This window comes from Gastrolobium bilobum, unplaced genomic scaffold (assembly GCF_033153095.1).
Source record: "Gastrolobium bilobum isolate Gb01-03AN ecotype WA unplaced genomic scaffold, APGP_CSIRO_Gbil_v1 utg7046, whole genome shotgun sequence".
NCBI classification, from domain to species: domain Eukaryota; kingdom Viridiplantae; phylum Streptophyta; class Magnoliopsida; order Fabales; family Fabaceae; genus Gastrolobium; species Gastrolobium bilobum.
The window spans coordinates 121925-145330 of record NW_026897034.1 but is presented as its reverse complement, the minus strand read 5'-3'; the positions used below and the strand labels follow the sequence as shown (position 1 = coordinate 145330).

Genomic DNA, 23406 nt, shown 5'->3' with positions numbered 1-23406 from the left:
CTCCGGTTATGATTTTTGCAGAGTTCCTACAACAAGCTGAATTTCCAGCAATAGGGTCTCGACTTCAAACATACACTGACAGAAATCCACTTATCCAATGGGTCTGAAAATTTAGAGGGTTGGAGCCCTATGTGTTAGATTCACATAGGTCCAAACCTCACTCAATTTAGAGCTCTGAAGCTCGAGATATCTCAATTTTACTAAACTAGGTCGCTGTTGTCTCGCGAAGTATTCGATCACTGCCTTTTTCCAGGAAGTATTCGAATACTGCCCGAAAAGTATTCGAATACTTCTTCGACAGAATGCAGAAAACTGAGTTTTAAAGGTAAAATCAACCTCCAATGATCTAAACTCGATCTGGAGTCCAAGAACTCCTTAAACAGATGTTTATTAACATGTTATGAACCCAGAAACACCTTCCTTTTAACAAATGGTTGAAGTTACGATTTTTAATTGCTTAAACAAGCTTAAAACATCAAAATACACAAGGGTGATCATGGTATACCTTCCAATGCTCAAAACTTCGAAAATGGCACTGACTTGGAGCCTCCAACACAGCTCCAAGGTACTGACTTCCCCAAGATACGAATTTAACACACCAAGGTTGGTTCTTTAAGCCAAAAGGTTACTACTTGGCAACACAATAGTCATGAACAAAGCCTCACCAAGGTAGTTCACAAACTCAACCCACAAACCACCACTCCCAGCCATTAAACTGACTTCTCACAGCCACCACACTCAGAAAAAGTACTCATTTCACACTCACAAGTCCAAAGCACACTTACACCAATAGATTTAGTGAAGAAACTATGGAGAAAGGTGATCAAAATGGTGATTTCTCAAGCAAGGAAGAGGGTGGCAGCAAGGGAGGCTCAAGGTTGAAGAGAAATCAAAAAACTCACGTAGGCACATCACACATGGCCTAGGGTTTGGTGCAAGATGCATATATATAAGCACTTAAGTTTTAAACACACAGTATTAGCAATTATAGCTACGCTTAGTATTTTAATCTCAAACTTTAGATTCTGAATCTACTCATTTTTCTAAGATTTTCCATATTTTTATATTATTTTTCGGAGCACCTTTCCGGTACGCGCTTTCCATAGCCAGTATCAGTTCTGGCACCAGTTCTCATTATTTTAACTTGAAACTCGTTTTACAAGTCCTACATATTATTCTAGTAATATCCATACACTTATTATAATTTTCTAGAATATTTCACCGGTACGCATTTATACCGGGTAGCAGAACCGGTATTTGCACTTTTTATCAGAAAAGCGACTTTCAACATTGTTACTCACTTACTATAATTATTAAAGCCTCATAATAGTTATTAGGGTCAATTATGGAATTATCTCATAATTATCTAATTAATTTCCTTAATTAGCGGTGCGGATTCTTACATTCACCCCACCTTTTTAGGATTTTGTCCTCAAAATCAGAAAACATACATGTCCCGAAGCGCGGGATACTGGGGGAGAAGCTCGTCCTCTCGCTTCCAGAATTACCCTTCAGGAATTCTTCCCGTTCAACGTACTCTGACCATCGAAATGATCTCACTCCTCAGCTGCTTCTCGCCACGGTCGAGAAACTTGAGTGGTCCGGCGAGAGTTTTTAAGTTCTCTCGAACCTCCACAACATCCGAATGCACCACGTGCGAAGGATCCGCTACAAACTTACAAAGTTTAGACACGTAAAACACGTCGTGGGTGTTGGTCAAGTTCAGAGACAAGGCAAACCGGTAGGCAACAGGTCCTACTCTACCATGTAACTGGTATGGCTCAATGAATCGCGGGCTCAGTTTCCTCACTCTGAGTGCCCGAACAACACCGGTGACAGTGAAAGTCTCACAAACACGTGCTCACCCTCACTGAACTCCAGCGGACGATGCTTGACATCATAATAGCTCTTCTGGCGATTCTGCGCCTGCTTCAACTTTTCACGGATCATCTGGATCTGCAAGGTGGTATCTTGGACAAAGTCCAAGCCAAAAAGCTCCTTGTCCCCAACCTCAGACCAACAAGTAGGAGTCCGACACCTCCTACCATACAATGCTTCGTAGGGCGCCATGCCCAGGCTAGCAAAGAAAACACAGAAGCACAAAAACTCAACCAATGTCAGGTACCTATCCCATGTTGGGCCCTGCTCCAAAGTGCAATCCCTCAACATGTCCTCCAAGATCAGAATGATCCGCTCAGTCTGTCCAACAGTCTGAGGATGATAGGTTGTACTCAGTCGCAACTGAGTCCCAAAAGATCCTTGCAGTGCCTCCCAGAACCGAGATGTGAACTTCGGTTCCTTATCACTGATGATGCACCCGGCACCCCGTGAAGCCTCACGATCTCGCGAACAAACAGTTTGGCCAACTGCTCTAAAGGGAAACTCACCCTTACCGGAAGAAAGTGGGCAGACTAAGACAATCAGTCCACAAAGACCCAAAAAAAAAAAACACAGCCAGCCTGAGTCTTCGGCAATCCCACATCGAAGTACATGGAAATACTTCCTCACTTCCACCGCGGTACAACAAGAGGTTGAAGCTTATCAACGGCTTCTGGTGTTCAATCTTCATCTTCGAGCATCAGAACAAAAGGTCACACAACAACAATGCCCTTCCGCATTCCAAGACACACCGTCCTGGTTTTTCTCAAAAAGCTCATTCCCGACTCTCACAGTCTCCATCTCGAGAAGTGCACCCCCATACAAGGAAGTCACAATCAGATCTTGAAACTTCACAATGACATCAAAAACGTCATTTGATTCTCTGGGATCATCAGTCACTTTCTCAACAGAGGCGACATGACCCCACATACTCTATTCCACACAATAACTTGAGTGAGTTTGGTCCTATTCCATGACTCTAACATCGACTAGACTTAAAATTTTATAAATCATTATTTTCAAAATAATTTCATGTTCCTTTCACAGTACGAAATCATAATCATGTTCATCTCACCCAATGCATGTTAGTTAACATGCTCATTCACATAGTAACGTACCTTAGTTCACGTACACCTGCAAAATTTTAAATTTCAATAACATAATAAATCAGAAGCTCTATGAAATAATATACCTCAATCTCCATGGCATCTGCAACTCAAAAGTCAATCAACGGTGAAATAACATAGATACATCACCACAATTTATCGTACATATGTCATGCTTTACACTACCCATGGTGTTAACATGCCAACTACTTATGAAGCATATCAATAATCAACATAAGAACCTAGAGTCATGGAGACCACTCAACCCTCAAGCTAATTGTACATGCACTGCCTCGCATATACAAGAACGCGCGTGGCCTTGCCACAAATTTCAAGTATTACACACTCAGTTTCCTGAAGAGAATTTCACATCCTCCAACAGAGCACCATCACACTTAAGTAATGGCGTAAGGCATCTTGCCTCAAAACAACATGACCGGTGCTTCCCATGGAGACACGCTCGGTCGGAAGAAGTCTTTCGCCTAAAGACCCTCGGAACGCAACTTCAACTCAGCCAACTCTGGTGGCGACATCCGATATGGAGCTAACAAAATTGGCCCCACACCAGGCAACAAGTCAATGGAGAACTCTATCTCCCTCTGTGGAGGAAACTCGGGAATCTCCTCTGGAAATACTCCGAGGAATTCCCTCACCACAGGAATGCCAGTGATATCCTCATGTGTCCCACTCACTAAACCTCCCAACATGACATATCTGAATGCCCCTGCTCTCAAGGCCTTCCTAGCCTGCAGCAATGAAATGTACGGCGAGGAACTAGCTGCGGAATCACTCGGAGACATCACCACTCGCTAGGCACAACAATCAATCAATCAATCAACTATTGGACAATCTATCCACGCCAAGGATGATTTCCAAATTAGCCATCGGCAACCCTATCAGATCTACCGAGAAGTCACGACCCTCCCACTGAAACACGACATCTCAATGTACAGTGGTAGCATCACACTTTTCTCCGGTGGCGGTAGTCACCCGCAACGGTGGAGAAAGCACAGACATGGGCAACTCAAGCACCAAAGCAATCGGGGTTGCAACAAATGAATGTGTCGCCTCGGAATCAAACAATACATCAATAGACACAGTACCTCTGACAAGGTTCGGAGCTCAATCCGACTGCTACCTATCCAAAGTGTAGACACGCTCAGTAGCAGGTGGCACTGCAGGAGCCGAAGTAGGTGCCAAAGGAACCATCTGCAATGGAACTTCCTGAATAGTTGCAGGTCTCGCCGTCGACGACAGACCGTCTTTAGAAAAGTGGACCTCCTTGCCACAGTGAAAGCATACCAACTGCCCCGAAGCACAACGTCTCGCATGCTCCTTTCCACACCCCGAACATCTAGGAGTGGAAGGATGCCTCGCAAAGCTCCCCTGCTGTGACGAAGTCCTATTGATCTGACCAGGCGCTTGCCTAGCCGCAAACTGTTTACTCTTGCCTTTCGGACCAAACTTCTTGTCTCTCCAAAAAGTAGGAGCGGGAGGGGAACTACCAGTCCCCTTCGCCTCAGCAACCTTGGCCCTCTTGGCCTTACTCGCGATACAGACATCCTCGATATCCCGACACTGCTGCACCAGTGTCCCAAAGTCTCTCGAAGCTGCACCAGCAATGCGATCAGCAATATCCTCACTAAGTCCTCTGCGGAACTTAGCAGCTAAGAACGTCAGAGTAGGTGAAGCCATCCGAAAGTGCGCAAACTTTACCAGCTCATTGAACTTGGCCAGATACTCGTCAACAGACAACGAGCCCTGCACCAATCTATCAAACTCCCCCTGCTTCCTCTCCTGCGCATCATAGGGAAAGTATCTGCCCAGAAAGCAGTCCTCAAAGAATGGCCATGTCATGACATGACCCTGCATCTCGAAAGTGTGAGAGGTGTTCGTCCACCACTCATGGGCATCGTCCTCCAGCATAAAAGTCGCAAACATCAACTTCTGCAAATCAGTGCACTGCATGACCCGAAAGATCTTGTCCAACGCCTGCAGCCATCTTGCTGCAGCAATAGGGTCACAAAACCCATCAAAAGCAGGTGGCTTATGCTTTCTGAAAGCGTTCAGCCTACGGTCAATCACGTCACGGTCCTCAGCAGGCTCCATAAAGGGTTCCATCACCCCAGTGACATGAGTAGCACTATCAATGTGACTCAGGCTCTCTTTTTGAACACTAGGTGAAGGCGGCGGTGGCGGTGGAGGTGGAGGTGGTGGCGGAGGATACTGACCAACAGCAGGGCCAACCCGCATCTCCTCCAACATAACCCGCATCAAGGTCATGATCGCCAGCCGATTTGCCTCAAGAGCATCCTCCGTGGCCTTCTGGTTCGCTTCTCAAGCGGCTTCCATCATTGCCACGTTGGCCAATCTAGTGGCCTCATGCATCTCAGCCAATGCAGTCAGGACTGGGTCAGGTTGGTCCTCAGCAATCTCGCGGGTTCTCCTGGGTATTACCATGACTTTGCACAAGTTACACACATTATGAGTTGATCAGACCCACGCAATGTGATCACATGTGCATCATCATAATAACACTCAACGGAGCAAACACACAAGACAGACACAACCAAGCATCCTAGTTATTGCAATACATACAGGTTTTTCCCTCGAACCATTGCTCTGATACCATAAAACATAACACCCCGTATATATCCGGTTTGTTATCATATCATCGTATTAAGCTACGCTTAATTTAAAAATGCGGAATATCTTTTTCTTTTCAATTATGACGTCATTATACTTAGCCAAGTTGATTACTTAGTCATTTCCATAAAAACATCGCCTGTATGTAATTGCAATTCAACATTAACTGGAATACCTCATATATAAATAACGGTGAGTATCTAAAATCACGGAACTACAACACGTAGTCCGGACATAATCCTGATACATTATTACAACTCAAAACTAAACTAAAACATAGTCAATCAATGTGGCATGGACAATCCCCATGCTCACCAAATAAGGCAACACAGCCACACATAGTCTCAACAACAGCAACATAATAATAACAAGATAATAGCATATCATCAGCAGATATAATCCAGCATCCAAATATGTCAGCATATGAACAACAATATCAGCTAAGCTCTCGCCTCTTGTCGCTAGAGGTCTCAACCCCCGCATTACCTGAACCTGAAATGGTGCCCCAAGCGTGGGGTGTAACAGCCTGTTGTACACCGGTATTGTTAACATTTATTTATGATATTAAGCGCAGTTACAATCACAGCAGTTCATTTATAAAAATGCGAATAAACTTTTTCTGATTATTACGCGAGCATTTAAAACAATAAAAAGCGTAATAATTAAAAGCTGTGACCGTAACTGTAAACTCTTGCAGAATACTTATTTTAACTACTTTTACATCTTACTTTACTTATTATAAGTTACTAAGGGGTTCCCATAAACCCACTTAGCCAATTTCTCAACTTTACGTTTTTACCTTTTCGAACACGGTTCACTAATTAATTTTCTACGAACACACCGCTCACAACCAGACCTTTCTTTCAAATTATATTTTTGCCTTACTTAATTCCTTTTCTAATAAGCTATCACACGCTCAATTCGGAGCTCGTTTGCTCCGTTTATCGCCGTTTGAAGTTGGACAAGCAAAACAGCCAACCAACCCCAAAACATCTCAAAACACCTCTCACTCCACGAATTACTGCAGCAAATCCTCTCACCCAATTGCTCTAAACTTTTTATGCTACAAACTAGACACCTCAAGCTTCGATTTGATATATCATACGCTTAATTTTACTGAGAAAAGAAGCGGGAATTAATTTCCCAAAAACTGCCAGAAACAGCCCCTGCATAAGGGGGTTTTGGATAGTCCGTGTTCTTTTAATCATACAGGGATGCGTGCAACCCGGAATTTTCTCATATTTTAACACCATGTAGGGGACATCTCAAGCTTTAAAATGGCGTATGGAACTTCCCTTTCGGACCTCTGTGGAGGGAGATATGATCTCCCGAAGTTCACCTAAAATCTGCCAATTCTACAGAAAATTCGCCAGAGTTTCCTTTATTTTTCCTTAAATCCCCAAATTTACACAAGCTCACTAATACCTCAATGTACCTAATAATCCAATAATAATCCAATGGGTGGCACACACAAGGACCAACAATGCCTTGGGGTACTTACAACCCAATTCAGTTTATATTTATTACACAGTTTATACTATAATGCTCACTTTAAAATCCTTAACTTGTTTCAATCACAAGATCCATTTACATGCCATTTCTCAACATAAGCATATAATCATCATCCTACAATAGGCCTAAAGCCCTTCCATCATATTACATCAATATTCATGCATACTTACAACATTTCATTTAAATATAACAATGTACATATTCATAACTTGAATTTACAACTTGAAATATGAACTTGAATTTACAACTTTAAACATAACTTCGAATGAAATAATAACTAACTAGACTCACGCACAATATATATCATAAACAAGTAATGACAATGCTCCCATGACTCATCCTACGGGCCTCTTGCCCGCTACTCCTGTGCCACTGCTACCTCCTGAAATAAATGCCCCGAGACGAGGTGAGATATACGGATATATCTCAGTAACCCAGAGGTTCTGGAGAAAACTCCGCACAATGGTTCACTTCGATGCATATCAATAGTATAAAACAACCACTTTCAAAACGGGATAAAGCAAGGAATTTAGAGAAACTGGGGAATATCGGGATATAAAATACGACGAAGCGGGATGGTAGCTACCAATACCACGCAACGTCCTCGGCATATATAAGCCTACGGGTATCATCCAAGGTGTGTTCCAAGAACCACAACCATGATGCCCCAACCATCCATATACACCCGAGACATTCCTAGTGTGCTCCTATCTGGATCACACACCACGACCCTAGGTCAACTGGAACTCCCTCTCGAAGACCTATCCAGTGGAAGTTTGAAACGCCCGAAGGCAAAAACTGTCTACTGGCCAGAGACTCGGTACATAAGTACCCACTGTGATAATGCATGCATGCTCATGTTGTTCTACACTACTCATATACACTTCCTACCGTTGCCATCAACTGGCAAGGTGAAACAGAAAAGGGGAACAAGTCCCAGTACCAAGAGGTTACCTCAATATGTTCTTCCACTTACCTCCACAACATCTTATTTTTCAAACTCATTATTCAACAGAATGCCTCAATCCTACTTGGTCCGGGACCAAGGGCAACCTACCGAGCTCACGGTTCGGGGTTCAAATCCACGTACGACAACCTATAATGGTCACACATAGGATCATCAATCCACTTGTAACACATGTCAACGTACAAAGCAACGTACTATGCTCTCCCATTATTTATTTTTTATATATATAGCCGAATTGGCCTTAATTAATTTCAATAATTTTTTTCATCATTTTCTACTAATCCAATCATCATCAATTTACTTAATACTCACACTTTCATCTAGGAATTTTATTAAACATATACTTTACACAATTTTCCTTCTCTTGGCTGAATTTTCCTATACTAGATTCAATGGATTTTTCTTACTATTTCTACTTAATTTATATTAAACCAACTTTCTTTTGGTCACTTGTAAATCTTAGTTTCAGTTAGAAATTTTATCAAACACCTAGCTTGCATACTTTCTCTTGCCTTGATCGATTGCTTCTTGGTTCCTACAAATAATTTCTTTTGTTCATTTCAAGCCTATACATGCATAGTTTAACTAATACTCAACAAACAGCCAAAACCATGCATCTAACTACTTAAATAATCATAACATTAAATACTTACAATCAGCCCATGACAAAATTCCAAGTCTACTATAAATTTTCCAACCATTCAAACATATATATATTACCTTGTTTAACCTCCACCACACTAGGAATCAACTTGCAACTTTAATATTTGGAAAACCACTTCAAATCCTTGTAAGATAGCCCTAGGGTCGAAGGAGAAAGAGGCAAGTATATCACTAATGAGAGCTTCTCACAAGGAATAAAAGATAGGGCTAACTTCTTAAGGTTGTTGTCTTTGATTTCTTTGGAGAAACCGAAGCAAGAAGATGTCAGGAAATGAAGTTGTACGCTTGCCCTATTCTTTCATATGCGTTCGATTTTGTAAAAGAAGAAGAAACAAAAGGATGAACCGTGGAAATGAGACTTAAAGAGGCAACCGACTTTGGGTACCCTTTATAACAAATGAATTAACTTTCATGCCATCTCCTTTTTGACTTTTCAACATGATGGTTATTTTGCCATCTCACTAAAGACAAGGTAAGAAAACTAGCGTGAAAAACCAAAAGGAATATAAAACCGATTTGGAAGGCTAAGCAATTGCTTCTTGGTTGCTTAATTCAAATGCTACTACTTGACTACAAGGAAATAAAAGTGACGTGGAGGTGCAGCAAAAAGAGATTTGCTTTAGTAAAATTAAAGTCCAAGTAACTTCAATTGTTACCCTATACACATCTTCAATTCTTCTAACCTCAATTAAATTCTTATTGGTTTTTCTTTTATTTAATTTATCTCAACTTAATTTTAATAATTATTACAGCAATTATCTAATTAAATTAAAGGTACTTTAAACCCACTAATTCTGCTAAACTAATTAATTATACATTCTAAATCATAATTATACTTATTTCGTCTAATTATTAAAATAAATCTGATCTTTTACTACCGTAACATCCATATCCTCATATATAATCCATAATTATATTTGGGCCCTATTAGACTTACATGGTATGAACTGTATCCTTAAATTAATTACCATATTTATCACATGATTTCCTACTCACCATTTCGTTAATTACGTGTTTAATCTAATTAAACACTCGATTGATTCACTGTTATATATTTTGACAGTGAGAGTTGTTATATTCACCCCACCTTTTAGAATTTTGTCCGCAAAATTAACATCCTAACGATCTTGTAACACGGGTGTAATCGGAGAATCTCATCTTTCCATTCTCTACTAGCCTCCTTAGATGTGCATCTTTACAATTTTACCTTCGTCACAGGCATAACCTCGTTTTTGTGGTATCCATCGGTACCCAATCCTTCACAAACTTGACAATTTCAGGGATCTGGCCCCTTAATTCATTATATTTTTACTGTTTCCTTAAACCACTGTTGCATTTCCGTTAATTGTAGTTCATAATATACTCATTTTACAAACCTGTCACTTATGGTGCCACAACCTTTAATTCACAACTCTTTAAGCTCTTCATGGTTAACTGTTGCACTTTCACAAATTTATAGGTAATATATAACCATATTACAATTTGTCTGTCTCACTTCATCTCATTCTCATCTTCAGCTATCTTTCTAACCCAATGTCGTTCGCAAAGGCATCTAACCGTATTTATAATAAACTCTAATCGTTCTTATGTATACTTACTGATTATTCCTGGATTGTTTCCAACTCACACTTTCTTTAGTACTTAACTTCTCTCGCTGTCCTTACTGTTTCGACGATACCCCAACAACCAGTCTTTTCCATTACTGTTACTACTCTTATCATTTCGTTGTTTTCTTAGCTTGCCCACAAGCGCATATCTTCTAGTTTCAATGGCATGCAACAGCATCCGACTAATCCCAACTCGCCTTACATTTCATTTTTACGTACTTTACTTTACTTTGTTCCGTGTCACCATACCTTCTTAGGTGATCACCACTATGTCTTTCTCTTTGGGACACGAAGCTAACAATCCTCACAACAGCTCATACTCCCTGTCAGTCATTTCCAGGTCTTTTCCCACAATTCCATTCATGAATATTTTCACCTACAACATCACATTTATAATTTACACTCCCTGTTAATCTGTTTATCACTTAACCATTTAAACTCCATAAACTTAGCCCTCTCATAGCCTAAACTCAACTTCCATCAATGCTTTCCGTATCAAAGGCCTACTCCCTAATATTTTTAGCAATTAACCCTTCCTACTCATCATTCTGTAACACTGTTATAGATTCAACATATTTTTCATTCATTTATACCACCATTTCCTCATTATTGACATTTTTATCATGGATGTCCCACTAAAAATACGATATCATTATCCTCCCATATAAGTCTCCCCATATTGATAATCTCTAAACACAATCGTTCTATCACCTGGCACTACTTTCATCCTTAAACAATTTCAAAAATTTTATCAATACTATGTATCTCCCAAAGATATATCTCTCTCACTTAGCATGTATCGCTTACTATGCTCCAAAGCACTCCATCGAGTTATCAACCTTTCTTTAATCACCACAATTTAAGTTACTGATCCTTATTAGACATCTTCACTTAATTCTTCACAACTAACCTCTTACGAAAGGCCATCAGGACACCATCTTAACTACACGTTTCCTCATTAGTCCCTTCTAATTCAACATTCATTCAATTCCTCAATATTAACACGTTGCTATTATGTATCATAAGGCAATAATCCTCGACAATCTTCACACTTTCCTTGGAACTCAAAATTTATATCACCACACTCGGTGTACACGTACCCACATGTCCTAGTGCTCGGAACTCACACCTCAAACTACCTTCTCATGACGTCTCATATTTTATATTACACTCGATATATTTCTGTTCACATAAAGTTACCTGATATCCTGTGTTGCGTTCTTCACACAACACAATCCTCCCAATACAGTGGGTAAAATATCCCCAGGTCAAACCCCTCGAGCTCTAGCTGTCCTAAGGGCCCCAGATGTAAATGACCCACCGATCAGAGAATCTGCCCTTATGATTCACGCAGTAATAGGTAATCTACCACCAGTTGCCCCTGTGCTAGGAGCATCATCAATTGTTTCTTATCTGTGCATTTATATAAAACACCTCAACTATATTAGCAATCCCATCAATGCGAGATACTTCCTCGTCTCATATTACTCCTATCAAATACTAATAGTCTCCGGGAACATAATCCGCACGGAGATAGCTATACACTCCGGGCACATAAGCCGCACAGAGAAAGTAATATCAATTCATATAATGTGCACCCAGTGTATAGGAAAATTCATATATATATTATATCCGTATATAACGGCAAGACGTGTACCTAGTACACCCCAGATCACACCTGGACCCAGTCCATTTGGTGTCTGTAACATTTCCGTATATAACGGCCAAATGTGTTTGGTATATTCACATGGGGCTACCCCCAATAATAATAGTAGTAGTGGTATAATATACACATATTACATATAAGTAAATTCATTATACTTCCTCGTCTGATTCTCCCCACCGATAGTTTACTTTCCTCTTGGTTAACCCTCAGACCTGGTTTATAACATAGTCAGTATTATAATAATTCATATTCTCTTCACAATCTCGTACACATTCCCTAACTCTTGATAGTTTCTTCTATCATGTTACCGTTCAAATTGTATAGAACTAAGTGCATCATTAACACAATTTATAATTTTATTGTACATCAGTCCTTGCACTACTGATACAATTCACAATTTTCTGTATATCAGTCCTTGCACTGATCATACAATACACAATTTATTGTACATCAGTCCTTGCACTGATGATACAATTCACAATTTTCTGTATATCAGTCCTTGCACTGATCATACAATACACAATTTATTGTACATCAGTCCTTGCACTGATGATACAATTCACAATTTTCTGTATATCAGTCCTTGCACTGATCATACAATACACAATTTATTGTACATAAGTCCTTGCACTGATGATACAATTCACAATTTTCTGTATATCAGTCCTTGCACTGATCATACAATACACAATTTATTGTACATCAGTCCTTGCACTGATGATACAATTCACAATTTTCTGTATATCAGTCCTTGCACTGATCATACAATACACAATTTATTGTACATCAATCCTTGCACTGATGATACAATTCACAATTTTCTGTATATCAGTCCTTGCACTGATCATACAATACACAACTTTATTGTACATCAGTCCTTGCACTGATAATACAATACACAACTTTATTGTACATCAGTTCTTGCACTGATAATACAATACATAACTTTATTGTACATCAGTCCTTGCACTGATAATACAATACACAACTTTATTGTACATCAGTCATCATTCAATGGTACCCTAGTCCTTTCACTAGTTATATCATTTTCACACTCAATTTCATTTTACTCTTATGCATGTATCTACACTTAATGTAATTACCTATCAATTTTCATCACACTAGATGAGTAATCTTTAGAAAACATTTCTAAAATTTCATACCTTTAGCTATCATGAGGTTTTGCTCCCCAGTAAGTGGCTCATATATATAAGTCTGATCTCCTGCTTGAGTCCCATCAATTTTCCTGCTCACTTCCACCCTTGGAGGTTGTAGAATATTCATTACATTGAAATACCTCCACTCCGTCTATCAACCCATATCAAACACCAAATGATTTCACAAGCATACTACTGTTAGTGGTACATATATATAGACCACTAGATCATATTTCCTTTACAATTCTCATTACTGTCTTACTCATGACTATACATTTCAACCATCCTATTCATTTATCACTGACACGTCTGCCAATTTGAATCGACATCCATTAATTACAATAGTGCCCTCATCGTACATTTATCTTATGTCATCCATGGCGATATTCTCAATTTCTTCCTTCCACCCATACTGCATAATTATTTCATCTCACCTATGTTTACTCAACACTAACTCCTTATGGATTTCAATCTCATATTTCAATGTCTCTCAATTTCACACTTCACTATCATGATAATTTTTTTTTTTTCAAATTTTCAATCCCTTCAGATCTGATATCAAATATTCCCTTTATTTCTCTACATAAACCATTCCAACTCATTCAAGTGTACACCATCTATCAGGGACGTATAACTTCTAATCAAACATAACATATTCTAACTCGTAACTAAGCATACTTGTTCACATTTTTCAATAATCCATCAGGTTCTAAGTCACTCACCTTAATGAAGTCCCTTCACCACGTCCACCTGGACATAATTGTTTTTACTATACTACACATATACTTGGAAATTTCACCAATCTCATAATTGTTTTTAACTCGGTGCTCCAGGGTTGCCACGCAGGCTTCTTACGATAACCACGCATGTAACACAAATGAATGGGTTGATCAGATCCACACTAAGGAATCACATATGCAGTAATCGATAAGAATCTACATACAACTTTGCAGCACATAACACAACTATACATTATCAGAGTTCCCTAACAAAACTGCTCTGATACCATAGAATGTAACAGCCTGTTGTACACCAGTATTGTTAACATTTATTTATGATATTAAGCGCAGTTACAATCACAACAGTTCATTTATAAAAATGCGAATAAATTTTTTCTGATTATTACGCGAGCATTTAAAACAATAAAAAGCGTAATAATTAAAAGCTGTGACCGTAACTGTAAACTCTTGCGGAATACTTATTTTAACTACTTTTACATCTTACTTTACTTATTATAAGTTACTAAGGGGTTCCCATAAACCCACTTAGCCAATTTCTCAACTTTACATTTTTACCTTTTCGAACACGGTTCACTAATTAATTTTCTACGAACACACCGCTCACAACCAGACCTTTCTTTCAAATTATATTTTTGTCTTACTTAATTCCTTTTCTAATAAGCTATCACACGCTCAATTCGGAGCTCGTTTGCTCCGTTTATCGCCGTTTGAAGTTGGACAAGCAAAACAGCCAACCAACCCCAAAACATCTCAAAACACCTCTCACTCCACGAATTACTGCAGCAAATCCTCTCACCCAATTGCTCTCAAATTTTTATGCTACAAACTAGACACCTCAAGCTTCGATTTGATATATCATACTCTTAATTTGACTAAGAAACGAAGCGGGAATTAATTTTCCAAAAACTGCCAGAAACAGCCGCTACATAAGGGGGTTCTGGACAGTCCGTGTTCTTTTAATCATACAGGGATGCGTGCAGTCCGTGTTCTTTTACTTCATCGGTACGCATTTATACCGTTGAGCAGAACCGGTATCTGCATTTTTTGTCAGAAAAGCGACTTTCAGCATTGTTAATCACTTAACATATTTATTTAAGCCTTCTCATAATTATTAGGGTCAATTATGAAATTATCTCATTAATCACATAATTAATTTATTAATTTCCTAAATTAACGGTGCGGGTTCTTACAATTGCCTTACTGAGATTTCTGTTTAGAGATCTCACCCCACGTTTGGGGCGCTTATTTCAGGTTCAGGTAACCCAGGGGTTGAGACCTCTAGCGGCAGGAGGCCGGAGCTTAGTTGATTGATATGCTTGCTGATTTTGCTGATGCACCTGCTTTAGTGATTATATCTTATCCATTATCATGCTTTTTGTTTTGAGACTTGATAAGTATGCTGTTTATTTAGTGAGAATGGGGATTGTCCATGCCACATTGATTTGACGATGTTAAATTTATTTGAGTTGTATAAACTATCAGGATCTGTCCAGTCTATGTGTTGTAGTTCCGAGACTAGAGACACATTTCAGTTATAATATTTACTGAGGTTATTCAGTGTAGATAGCAGTTTACTTGCAATTTACATACAGGCAATGTTTTGAAAAAGAATTAAGTAATCAACTTGGTAATTGATAATGACGTCATAATTGAAAAGAAAAAGATATTCCGCATTTATAATTAAGCGTGGCTTAATACGATGACATGTTAACAAACCGGGTATACACGGGGTGTTACACTAGAGGGAACAACCTACACAATGAAAAGTAAAAGAAAAAAAGAGGTAAAACAAGATACGATCGAGTTGTCCTTTGTTTATCCCACTAAAGGTTGCTTTTACTTTTTTTAGTTAACTTTGAAAAGCAAAAAGGACACTGCAGCGCGAGACAGAGCAGATAAAGTACTCTGCAGCGCGTAGAACAAAGCACACCAAGGAGAGCGCGACAAAAAGCAGAGCAGGCGACCAGCTGCTGCACTAAGGTCAGAAGATCATCCTCGAGAATCAGTGCTAGAGGACAGATCGACCTTGTCCCCATCTGGGGGAATCAATGTCCATCATCTGATCAAGATAGAAGGAGGCAACCTCCATCCAACGGTACAGGGAACGAATCCAATTAATCACAAGATTTCCATTGTCTTATCCTGCCTATAAATAGAAGATCAAACGAAGAGCAAAAACAGTTTTGAAGTATGGGAATCCTTAGCTGCATCGTTGGCATAACCAGCTTCTGCTCATCGAGTTTTTAGCATAGAAAAACACCCTTATCTTCTCTACACACCATTAAGTCTCCCCTCGAGCAAAGAACCAAACTTCTCCACTTTATTTTTATTGTTGTATGTTGACTTTTAAAGTCTTTGAGTCTGTAACTGCTTTTCTACCAGTTCGTCTTCATCAATTTGTATCTCGGGTCTATAGGATTTCAAGTTGTTAAGCTTATGTATACATTTTCAGCCATGTCTTCAAACATGAGCTAACTTCTTTTTGGAATGATGAAACTATGAAGATGTTAAATCTCTGTCTTTGAAACTCTCTGACTAAATCTTTTGGATTTCTATTGTTTAAGTGTTTTAATATCTTGTATCAACTGACCTTGAGCATGACTGAGAAAAGAACTTCTAAAAGGGAAGGAATTTCATACAGTTGAGCAATAGGAGGAAGGTGAGTAGTTTAGTAACACTCTCACTGGTCGCCTTGGGAATAAGGGGCCACCTCGTTCAAGAATGTTCTGTACCGAGTCATTGTTGGGAACGAAGTCGCCATAGGAATATGAGGCGTTACAGTTACATTCCTCCATCCCTCAAACACAACCTCGTCCACAAGGTTAAGGCAAACCACACCCAATGTTTGTCCAGCTTATGCAACAGCAACAAATATGTGAGCATGGCTAGCTAGAGTCCTAACTTTTATGGACAATAATCCTCCATTAAAGGACCCAATTGATGACTTGAATAACAACATTCTTGATAGAAGTGAAAAGTTCACTACTTCAAGCACTTCCGCACCCGCAAGTGTGATAAGGGCTAATGCAACATAATGATTTACTATAGAAGGAATCAATATATGGAAGGTTAGGAGTCGTTCAATGCAACCCTTGATTTTTGGTAAAAGTAGAGGTTGTCTTTCTTCAAATTTGCTTATATAATTTCCAATAATGTGTAAAGAAGCAGAATAAAATAGTATTGGAAGATAGGATATATTGCAACAAGTATGATCATTAAATTGTTACGAACCTTGAGGTCACCACCCCAAAAGCTAGCTCAAAGGGTGGGAATACCTAAGGCCTTATAAACCGCACATCAATTTTCACTCTATTGACACTGATTCGGTGGTAGCCTTTTTCCCCTTTGGCGGCTTCACTCACCTATTAGTATTTAGTACAACAGCCCTTTGGGAGGTATGACACCTTAATCCAACCTATATGTAGAGCCCTTTTTGTGGCCTCAACTCTCAATGAGAGCACCAATTGTTATGGACCTTGACGTCACCACCCCAAAAGCTAGCTCAAATTGTGAAAGTGCCCAAAATCTTATAAACCCCACATTTGTTGCTCATACAACCAACTCTTAACACGGGTGGTGATTTATTGGATTCCTTTTATATATATATATATATATATATATATATATATATATATATATATATATATATAAAATCATTTATGCAGCAACTTTACGTACAACAACGACAGGTGTATGGTTATGATTCCCCTCATTTAATACTTTCATCTTTTGTATGGTTATGATTCTCTGCATTTAATGCTTTCATATATATATATATATATATATATATATATATATATATATATGGCAAGTATTTGATTGCTGCACGTACAACAGCTGCAGAAATGTAAACCCCATATATATATATATATATATATATATATATATATATATGAGGTAGGATTCTTTGACACCAGTGTCATATTTGAAATTTGACACCTCATCTGAGAGCCGTTAGATCAAAAAAGATCAACGACTCTGATTTGTAAACATGTGACACCATTGATCTTTTTTGATCTAACGACTATCAGATGAGGTGTCAACTCATCTGAGAGCCGTTAGATCAAAAAATATCAACGATTCTGATTTGTAAACGTGTGACACCATTGATCTTTTTTATCTAACGATTATAAGATGAGGTGTCAAAATTCAAATTTAACACTGATGTCAAAGGATCACACACACGCATATATATATATATATATATATATATATATATATATATATATATATATATATCTATCTGTGTGCGTGTGTGTGTGTGAGATAAATAAGAACAGGGGGAAAAAGACAAACATGTCTTGCTGCAAAATTGCAGACAAAAGAGATGGAAAACATAATGATAAACAAGAATAGGTAACAAATATATATATATATATATATATATGTCTATATGTATATATATGTGTGTGTGATAAATAAGAACAGGGGGAAAAGGATCAACATGTCTTGCTGCAAATCCCCCTGTTCTTATTTATCGACTGCATCTTTGATTTTATACATGCACAAGGAAGGCAAGGTCTACAGATGAGGCACAAATATATGGGTGGTCATGGAACTAACCAGATTTTATTGTATATCTTCGACCCAAATGTTGCCAAGGTTATATAAATTCATATTAATCCGATATACATCCATCACCAGTGTAGGGTACAATTCTACAAATAAATACAGACATAGGAATATACATAAATGCCAAGCTTCTATATTGTTTGATTAATGCATATATCATTTTTGGGAAAAGTGTTTGTCATTTTAAATGATAGAAAGTTATGTCATTTTAAGAGAGACACAGACACAGGAAATTTGAATTTTAAATTAAAAAAAACCACTCACTTTCTCTCTCCCATGATTTTCGTTTTTCCGTGTCTATCTCTTTCCTAAAATGACATAACTTATATCATTTAAAATGACAAACGCCAAACCCATCATTTTTATTAGAATTAGAATTTATGTATATATCAGTTTATCTCAAAATTATCACAATGACCTCAAGTGAACTGAATTAAATTCCTAGTCTAGACTACCCAAATCTTCAGCCTGCCTCTGGTCCGCACTCTGGAGAAATTGTGTAAAACAACATCTTTCAAAGTCAATACTCAAGAGAAGTTATTTGGTTTTCCAATTTTAATGTTCTGCTCCACAAGGAATCCTGTTATGGCATTCTTCTGCCAGCTCTTGAAACTCCTGCAACAAAACTAGATTAGGGCAAACATTCACCTTAGTAAAAAGCATTATGGCCTATCAGCAATGTCATAGCCAGGATCACCTTGGCATAGCTAAAATCAATCAGTTACAATACAACAGCTTGAATTTTTATTTTCTACAAGACATCATACTAAATTATCTACGCTTGCCCATAATTGCTTCTTCATACAAAACCATAAGCTAAACAAACAACAGAAACATAGGAAACAATGAACATCAGTTTCTAGCATTCAAGGACAAGACATATGTAACGTGCTACAAAAACTAGGTCCATTACGGCTGCAGCATACCCTGAAAGAATACACATGATTCTTTTTGGAATGATGCACAATCTCCATAAATAGTATTTTCTTCCCTTTTCTTTTCCCCCTAGTGCACAAAATCATCCTACTAGATTCATTTTGAATTTAGGCTAGTTCCCTCACAATTCTGAGGTGAACATAGTATCAACTGTTAACTGGGTTGTAATCAAACTCGGCGATAAAAATCTGTCAGCCATTGATGCGATGAGGAATGGAAATGACTACTAATTTGGAATCTTTGCAAACTTTGGGCTAGTCCCCATACTGCAAGGAGCGTAGAAGACTAATACTTTGGAAAATTAGCAACCACTGGGAGGAAGGGTCCAGGTTGGTTCTACGAGGAACTTGCTTGTTCCTTTCCCTCTTAGTTAATTTTCCTTGGTGGGAAGGAGTCTGATACGATACCACTCCTAAGGGAAGTTTAGGAAAAGCTATTGGGCTGAGTCAGCAATAAGGCCGTTAGGATGGAATATTCATGAACTGTGCCATTTGACGATTACTAACAGAATGGGGAGTGTGCTAGGCAATGTGAAGACTATGTAGCTGTTATAAGAGAAAGGGGGGCTGGAAGAGGAATTATCTTTTGGGAAGTATTGGGATCCTTTTGGAAATTGGGAGAGACCCCTAAGCCTCTGGAATTGCTCAGGAATATCTTTGTTTTATTTTATTTTCATATGTTGGTTCTTCATTAGTTGTAATCTGTCTCAGTTTGTATCACAGTCGTGTGTAATTGGTACTTTCAGTATTGTTAATGCAAGACTCATATTGTTCTCTTCTTAATTCTCATATTTTTCTTGGTTGATTCTTATTAATTGATATCAGAGGCTTCCACTATGTATCCCGGTTGCAATTGAGTGGCGTGAGTGGTGACGCTGGCATTGCAGCTTTAGCCCAGTGTTACGATCCTACTCTAAGGTATGTGTAAGAACCCGCACCGTTAATTAAGAAATTTAATAAGTTAATTATGTGAAATTAGGAAATAGTTCCATAATTGACCCTAATAATTATTATGAGGCTTTAAGAATTATAGTAAGTGATTAAGAATGCTGAAAGTCGCTTTTCGGAAGAAAAGTGCAGATACCGGTTCTGCTAGTCGGTATAAATGCGTACCGAAAAAGTATCCCGAAAAATTATAATAAGTGCATGATAATTACTAGAATAACATGTAGAACTTGTAAAACGAGTTTCAAGTTAAAATAATGAGAACTGGTGCTAGAAACTAGTACTGGCTATGAAAAGCGCGTACCAGAAAAGTGCTCCGAAAATTATAAGAAAAATATGATAATTCTTGTAAAATTGAGTAGGGTAAGAATTCAAAGTTTGGGATTAAAATGCTAAGCGTAGCAATTAAAGTTAATACTGTGCGTTTAAGTGTTAAGCGACTATAAATACTAAAGTATGGCCCAAAACCCTAGGCCATACACATTTCCTACGTGAACCTTGCTGAGTGTGGGTGACCAGAACATGCCCTTTGGCTTTCTCCTTCATTTCTTGAAGCTTTGAGGCCATTTTTCTTCGACTTTTTCCTTGTAAACACATGGTGTGAGTGAAAGTCATCTTGGGAAGTGAGTAGTGGCTTGTGTTCTGAGTTGTGTTGTTGTTTGAGGGAGAGTTTTGGGGCTGAGTTCCTTGCTTGGGTGGTTGGAGCCTTGTTCTTGGCTTGTGAAGCTTCAAGAAGCTTCCTTTGTGAGGAAAGGGCCAAGCTTTGGTAGCATTTTCGTGTCCTTTGCTAAGTCAGGACCTTTGGAGTTGGTGGTTAGCTCCAAGAGCAGCCTTTGCCTCTGTTTTGAACCTTGGTGAGTTGTACCAACCTTGGTCTTGAGTTTTGTTGCTTAAAGATGAAGTCTTGGCATGTTTAATGAAGTAAACAAGTAACCAACCGTCATATGAACCTTAAGATGCATGTTTAAGCTTCTGGAATTGTTAAAAATGGAACCTTGGAAGGATATCTTCGCGAAATGCAGAAACTACATTCTGTCGCGAAATATCCGGATATTTGCCCGTGGAATATCCGGATATTGATATCCGGATATGGGTATCTGAATATTGATATCCGGATATGGGGATCTGGATATCCGGATAGTGATATCGGGATATTGCCAGAGAGATATCAGGATATTGGATATCCGGATATGTCCCCGAGGAATATCCGGATATTCTGGGTTTGCGAGGAACAGTAGCGTACTGTTCATCCAGAACTGATCTATGGGTTTGTGGACCCTAGTTTGAGGAAGTTGAACTTCTGTAATTAATTATTGTAAGTCAGAATCATGTGATTAAGGGCTTATGGCTTGGTGAGAAGCCTTGAGACGTAAAACGTAATGAAAAGGCGTCGTCTTAATGTTGTATACTTGTAGAGTATGATTGTTGATGTATTGTTGGTTCATAACAGATTGTGAATCTGCTGTGTTTGGACTTTGAGCTGTGGACTCTTGGCTTTGGGTGTTAGCTTGCAAGGTAAGCTTTCGTGTCCTCAGTCTAGCCATGTTGTGGTTCCACCATGTCCCATGGGGGTATAGTTATATGCATGCTGTGTTACATGCTTTTGATATATGAAATGCTGTTGAGCTTTATGTGTTAATGGCTTTTAATATGCATGTGTTGTTCCATCTTGACGGTAAGCCTGAGTATGTGGCGTCATACAAGACGGTGATCCGGGGTGGATGCAAGTAGCATCTTGCACTATTTGTGGGTATTAGACGTATATAAATCCTGCATTTCTCTGACCAGTAGAATAGAATTGACACACATGACATGATTATCTGCTGCATTGCACTATTTCAGAACTGATGATGATAAACCGCTTTTGAACTTATATTGCACATGTAAGTAAGCTTGGGGTGGAAGATCCTTGAGGACCCCTTGTCTTACTGAGATTTCTTGTTTAGAGATCTCACCCCACGTTTGGGGAATGCTTATTTCAGGTTCAGGTAGTATGGTGACTGATGCCTCTGGCGGCAGGAGGCCAGAGCTTAGCTGATTATGATATTTATGCTGTATTGCTGTCATGACTGGATTTGATGTTGTTTATGTTTTCTGCTCTTTATGTTTTGAGTTGAGACTTTGTTGGGCTTTGTTGCCTTATTTGGGTGAGCATGGGAGTTGTCTATGCTACTATGTTGTTAGTACTTTTGAGTCGAGTTGTATAAACTGCTAGTTGGTCCGGTCTACGTGTTGTAGCTCCGTGACTAGAGACATATATTATGTTATTTTAATTAATGAGGTATTTCAGTTAGCTGTTTTACTGCAATTGCATACAGGCGATGTTTTATTAACTGATTAATAAGCAAGTTGGTAATGATAATGACTTCATAATTGAAAAGAAAAAGATATTCCGCATTTTTAATTAAGCACAGCTTAATACGATAGTATGATAACATTACCGGATATATACGGGGGTGTTACAGTATGGGACTTGGAGTCCCACATCAGAAACATAAGGTTTTACTATATGGTTTATATAGATTTTGGGCTCTCCTACCTTATAGGCTAGTTTTTGGGGTATGGCTCTCTTAAGGTTCGTATCAATTGGTATCAAAGCTCCTGATCTAGGAGGACTAAAAAAAGAAAAGGGAAAACAGATCTGAGGATTGGAAGAAAAGAGAGAGACAACTGGAAAACAGATTTGAAAATTAGAAGAAAAGAGAAAGGCAAGTTAAAGAAAATCATAGAAAGATACCCAGGCTTCTTGATGAACTTCTCCATAAGACCAAACGTCACTCTAGAGGACGGTCATATACAAGAAGGAGGGACAAAAGTTCTAAGGAGAACGAGACGATCAAAACTCAAAAGGAGGACAAAATCGTGATTTTGAATGAGCCTGCAAAAACAATATGCACAAAGAAATACAATTATGGAGAAGAAGAGGTTCAATGTTCACTATAAATTATTGAGAAGAAGCCGCAACAAGATCCCATAGAAGAAGAAGAGACGCCGCCGAGGAAGGACATAAAC

The 23406-nt window shown here is 38.7% G+C and overlaps 1 protein-coding gene and 1 long non-coding RNA gene across 5 annotated transcripts in view; both read right to left on the bottom strand.

Annotated features, from left to right (window-relative positions):
• Nucleotides 1-5800: 5800 nt before the first annotated feature.
• Nucleotides 5801-9112, bottom strand: LOC133303586 (uncharacterized). Of its 2 annotated transcripts, none has more exons than XR_009750491.1 (3): nt 8830-9112; nt 7438-8238; nt 5801-6156 (listed from the first exon to the last, which is right to left on the bottom strand). It is a non-coding gene; the product is annotated as an uncharacterized LOC133303586 (long non-coding RNA). The 2 variants fall into 2 exon arrangements; XR_009750490.1 differs by lacking the exon at nt 5801-6156 and having other exon boundaries at nt 6853-7524; nt 8119-8238.
• A 9433-nt stretch (nt 9113-18545) lies between these two features.
• The window catches only part of LOC133303585 (D-aminoacyl-tRNA deacylase), a 28799-nt gene continuing 23938 nt past the window's right edge, over nt 18546-23406 (bottom strand). For 2 of the 3 annotated variants that reach the window (XM_061503509.1, XM_061503511.1), the window contains one exon: nt 18546-19129. In XM_061503509.1, coding sequence (XP_061359493.1) covers nt 19042-19129 — 88 coding nt within the window. In that variant the 3' untranslated portion in view covers nt 18546-19041. Of the gene's footprint in view, nt 19141-23406 lie in introns of all 3 variants that reach the window. The other variant, XM_061503510.1, reaches the window with a different exon arrangement.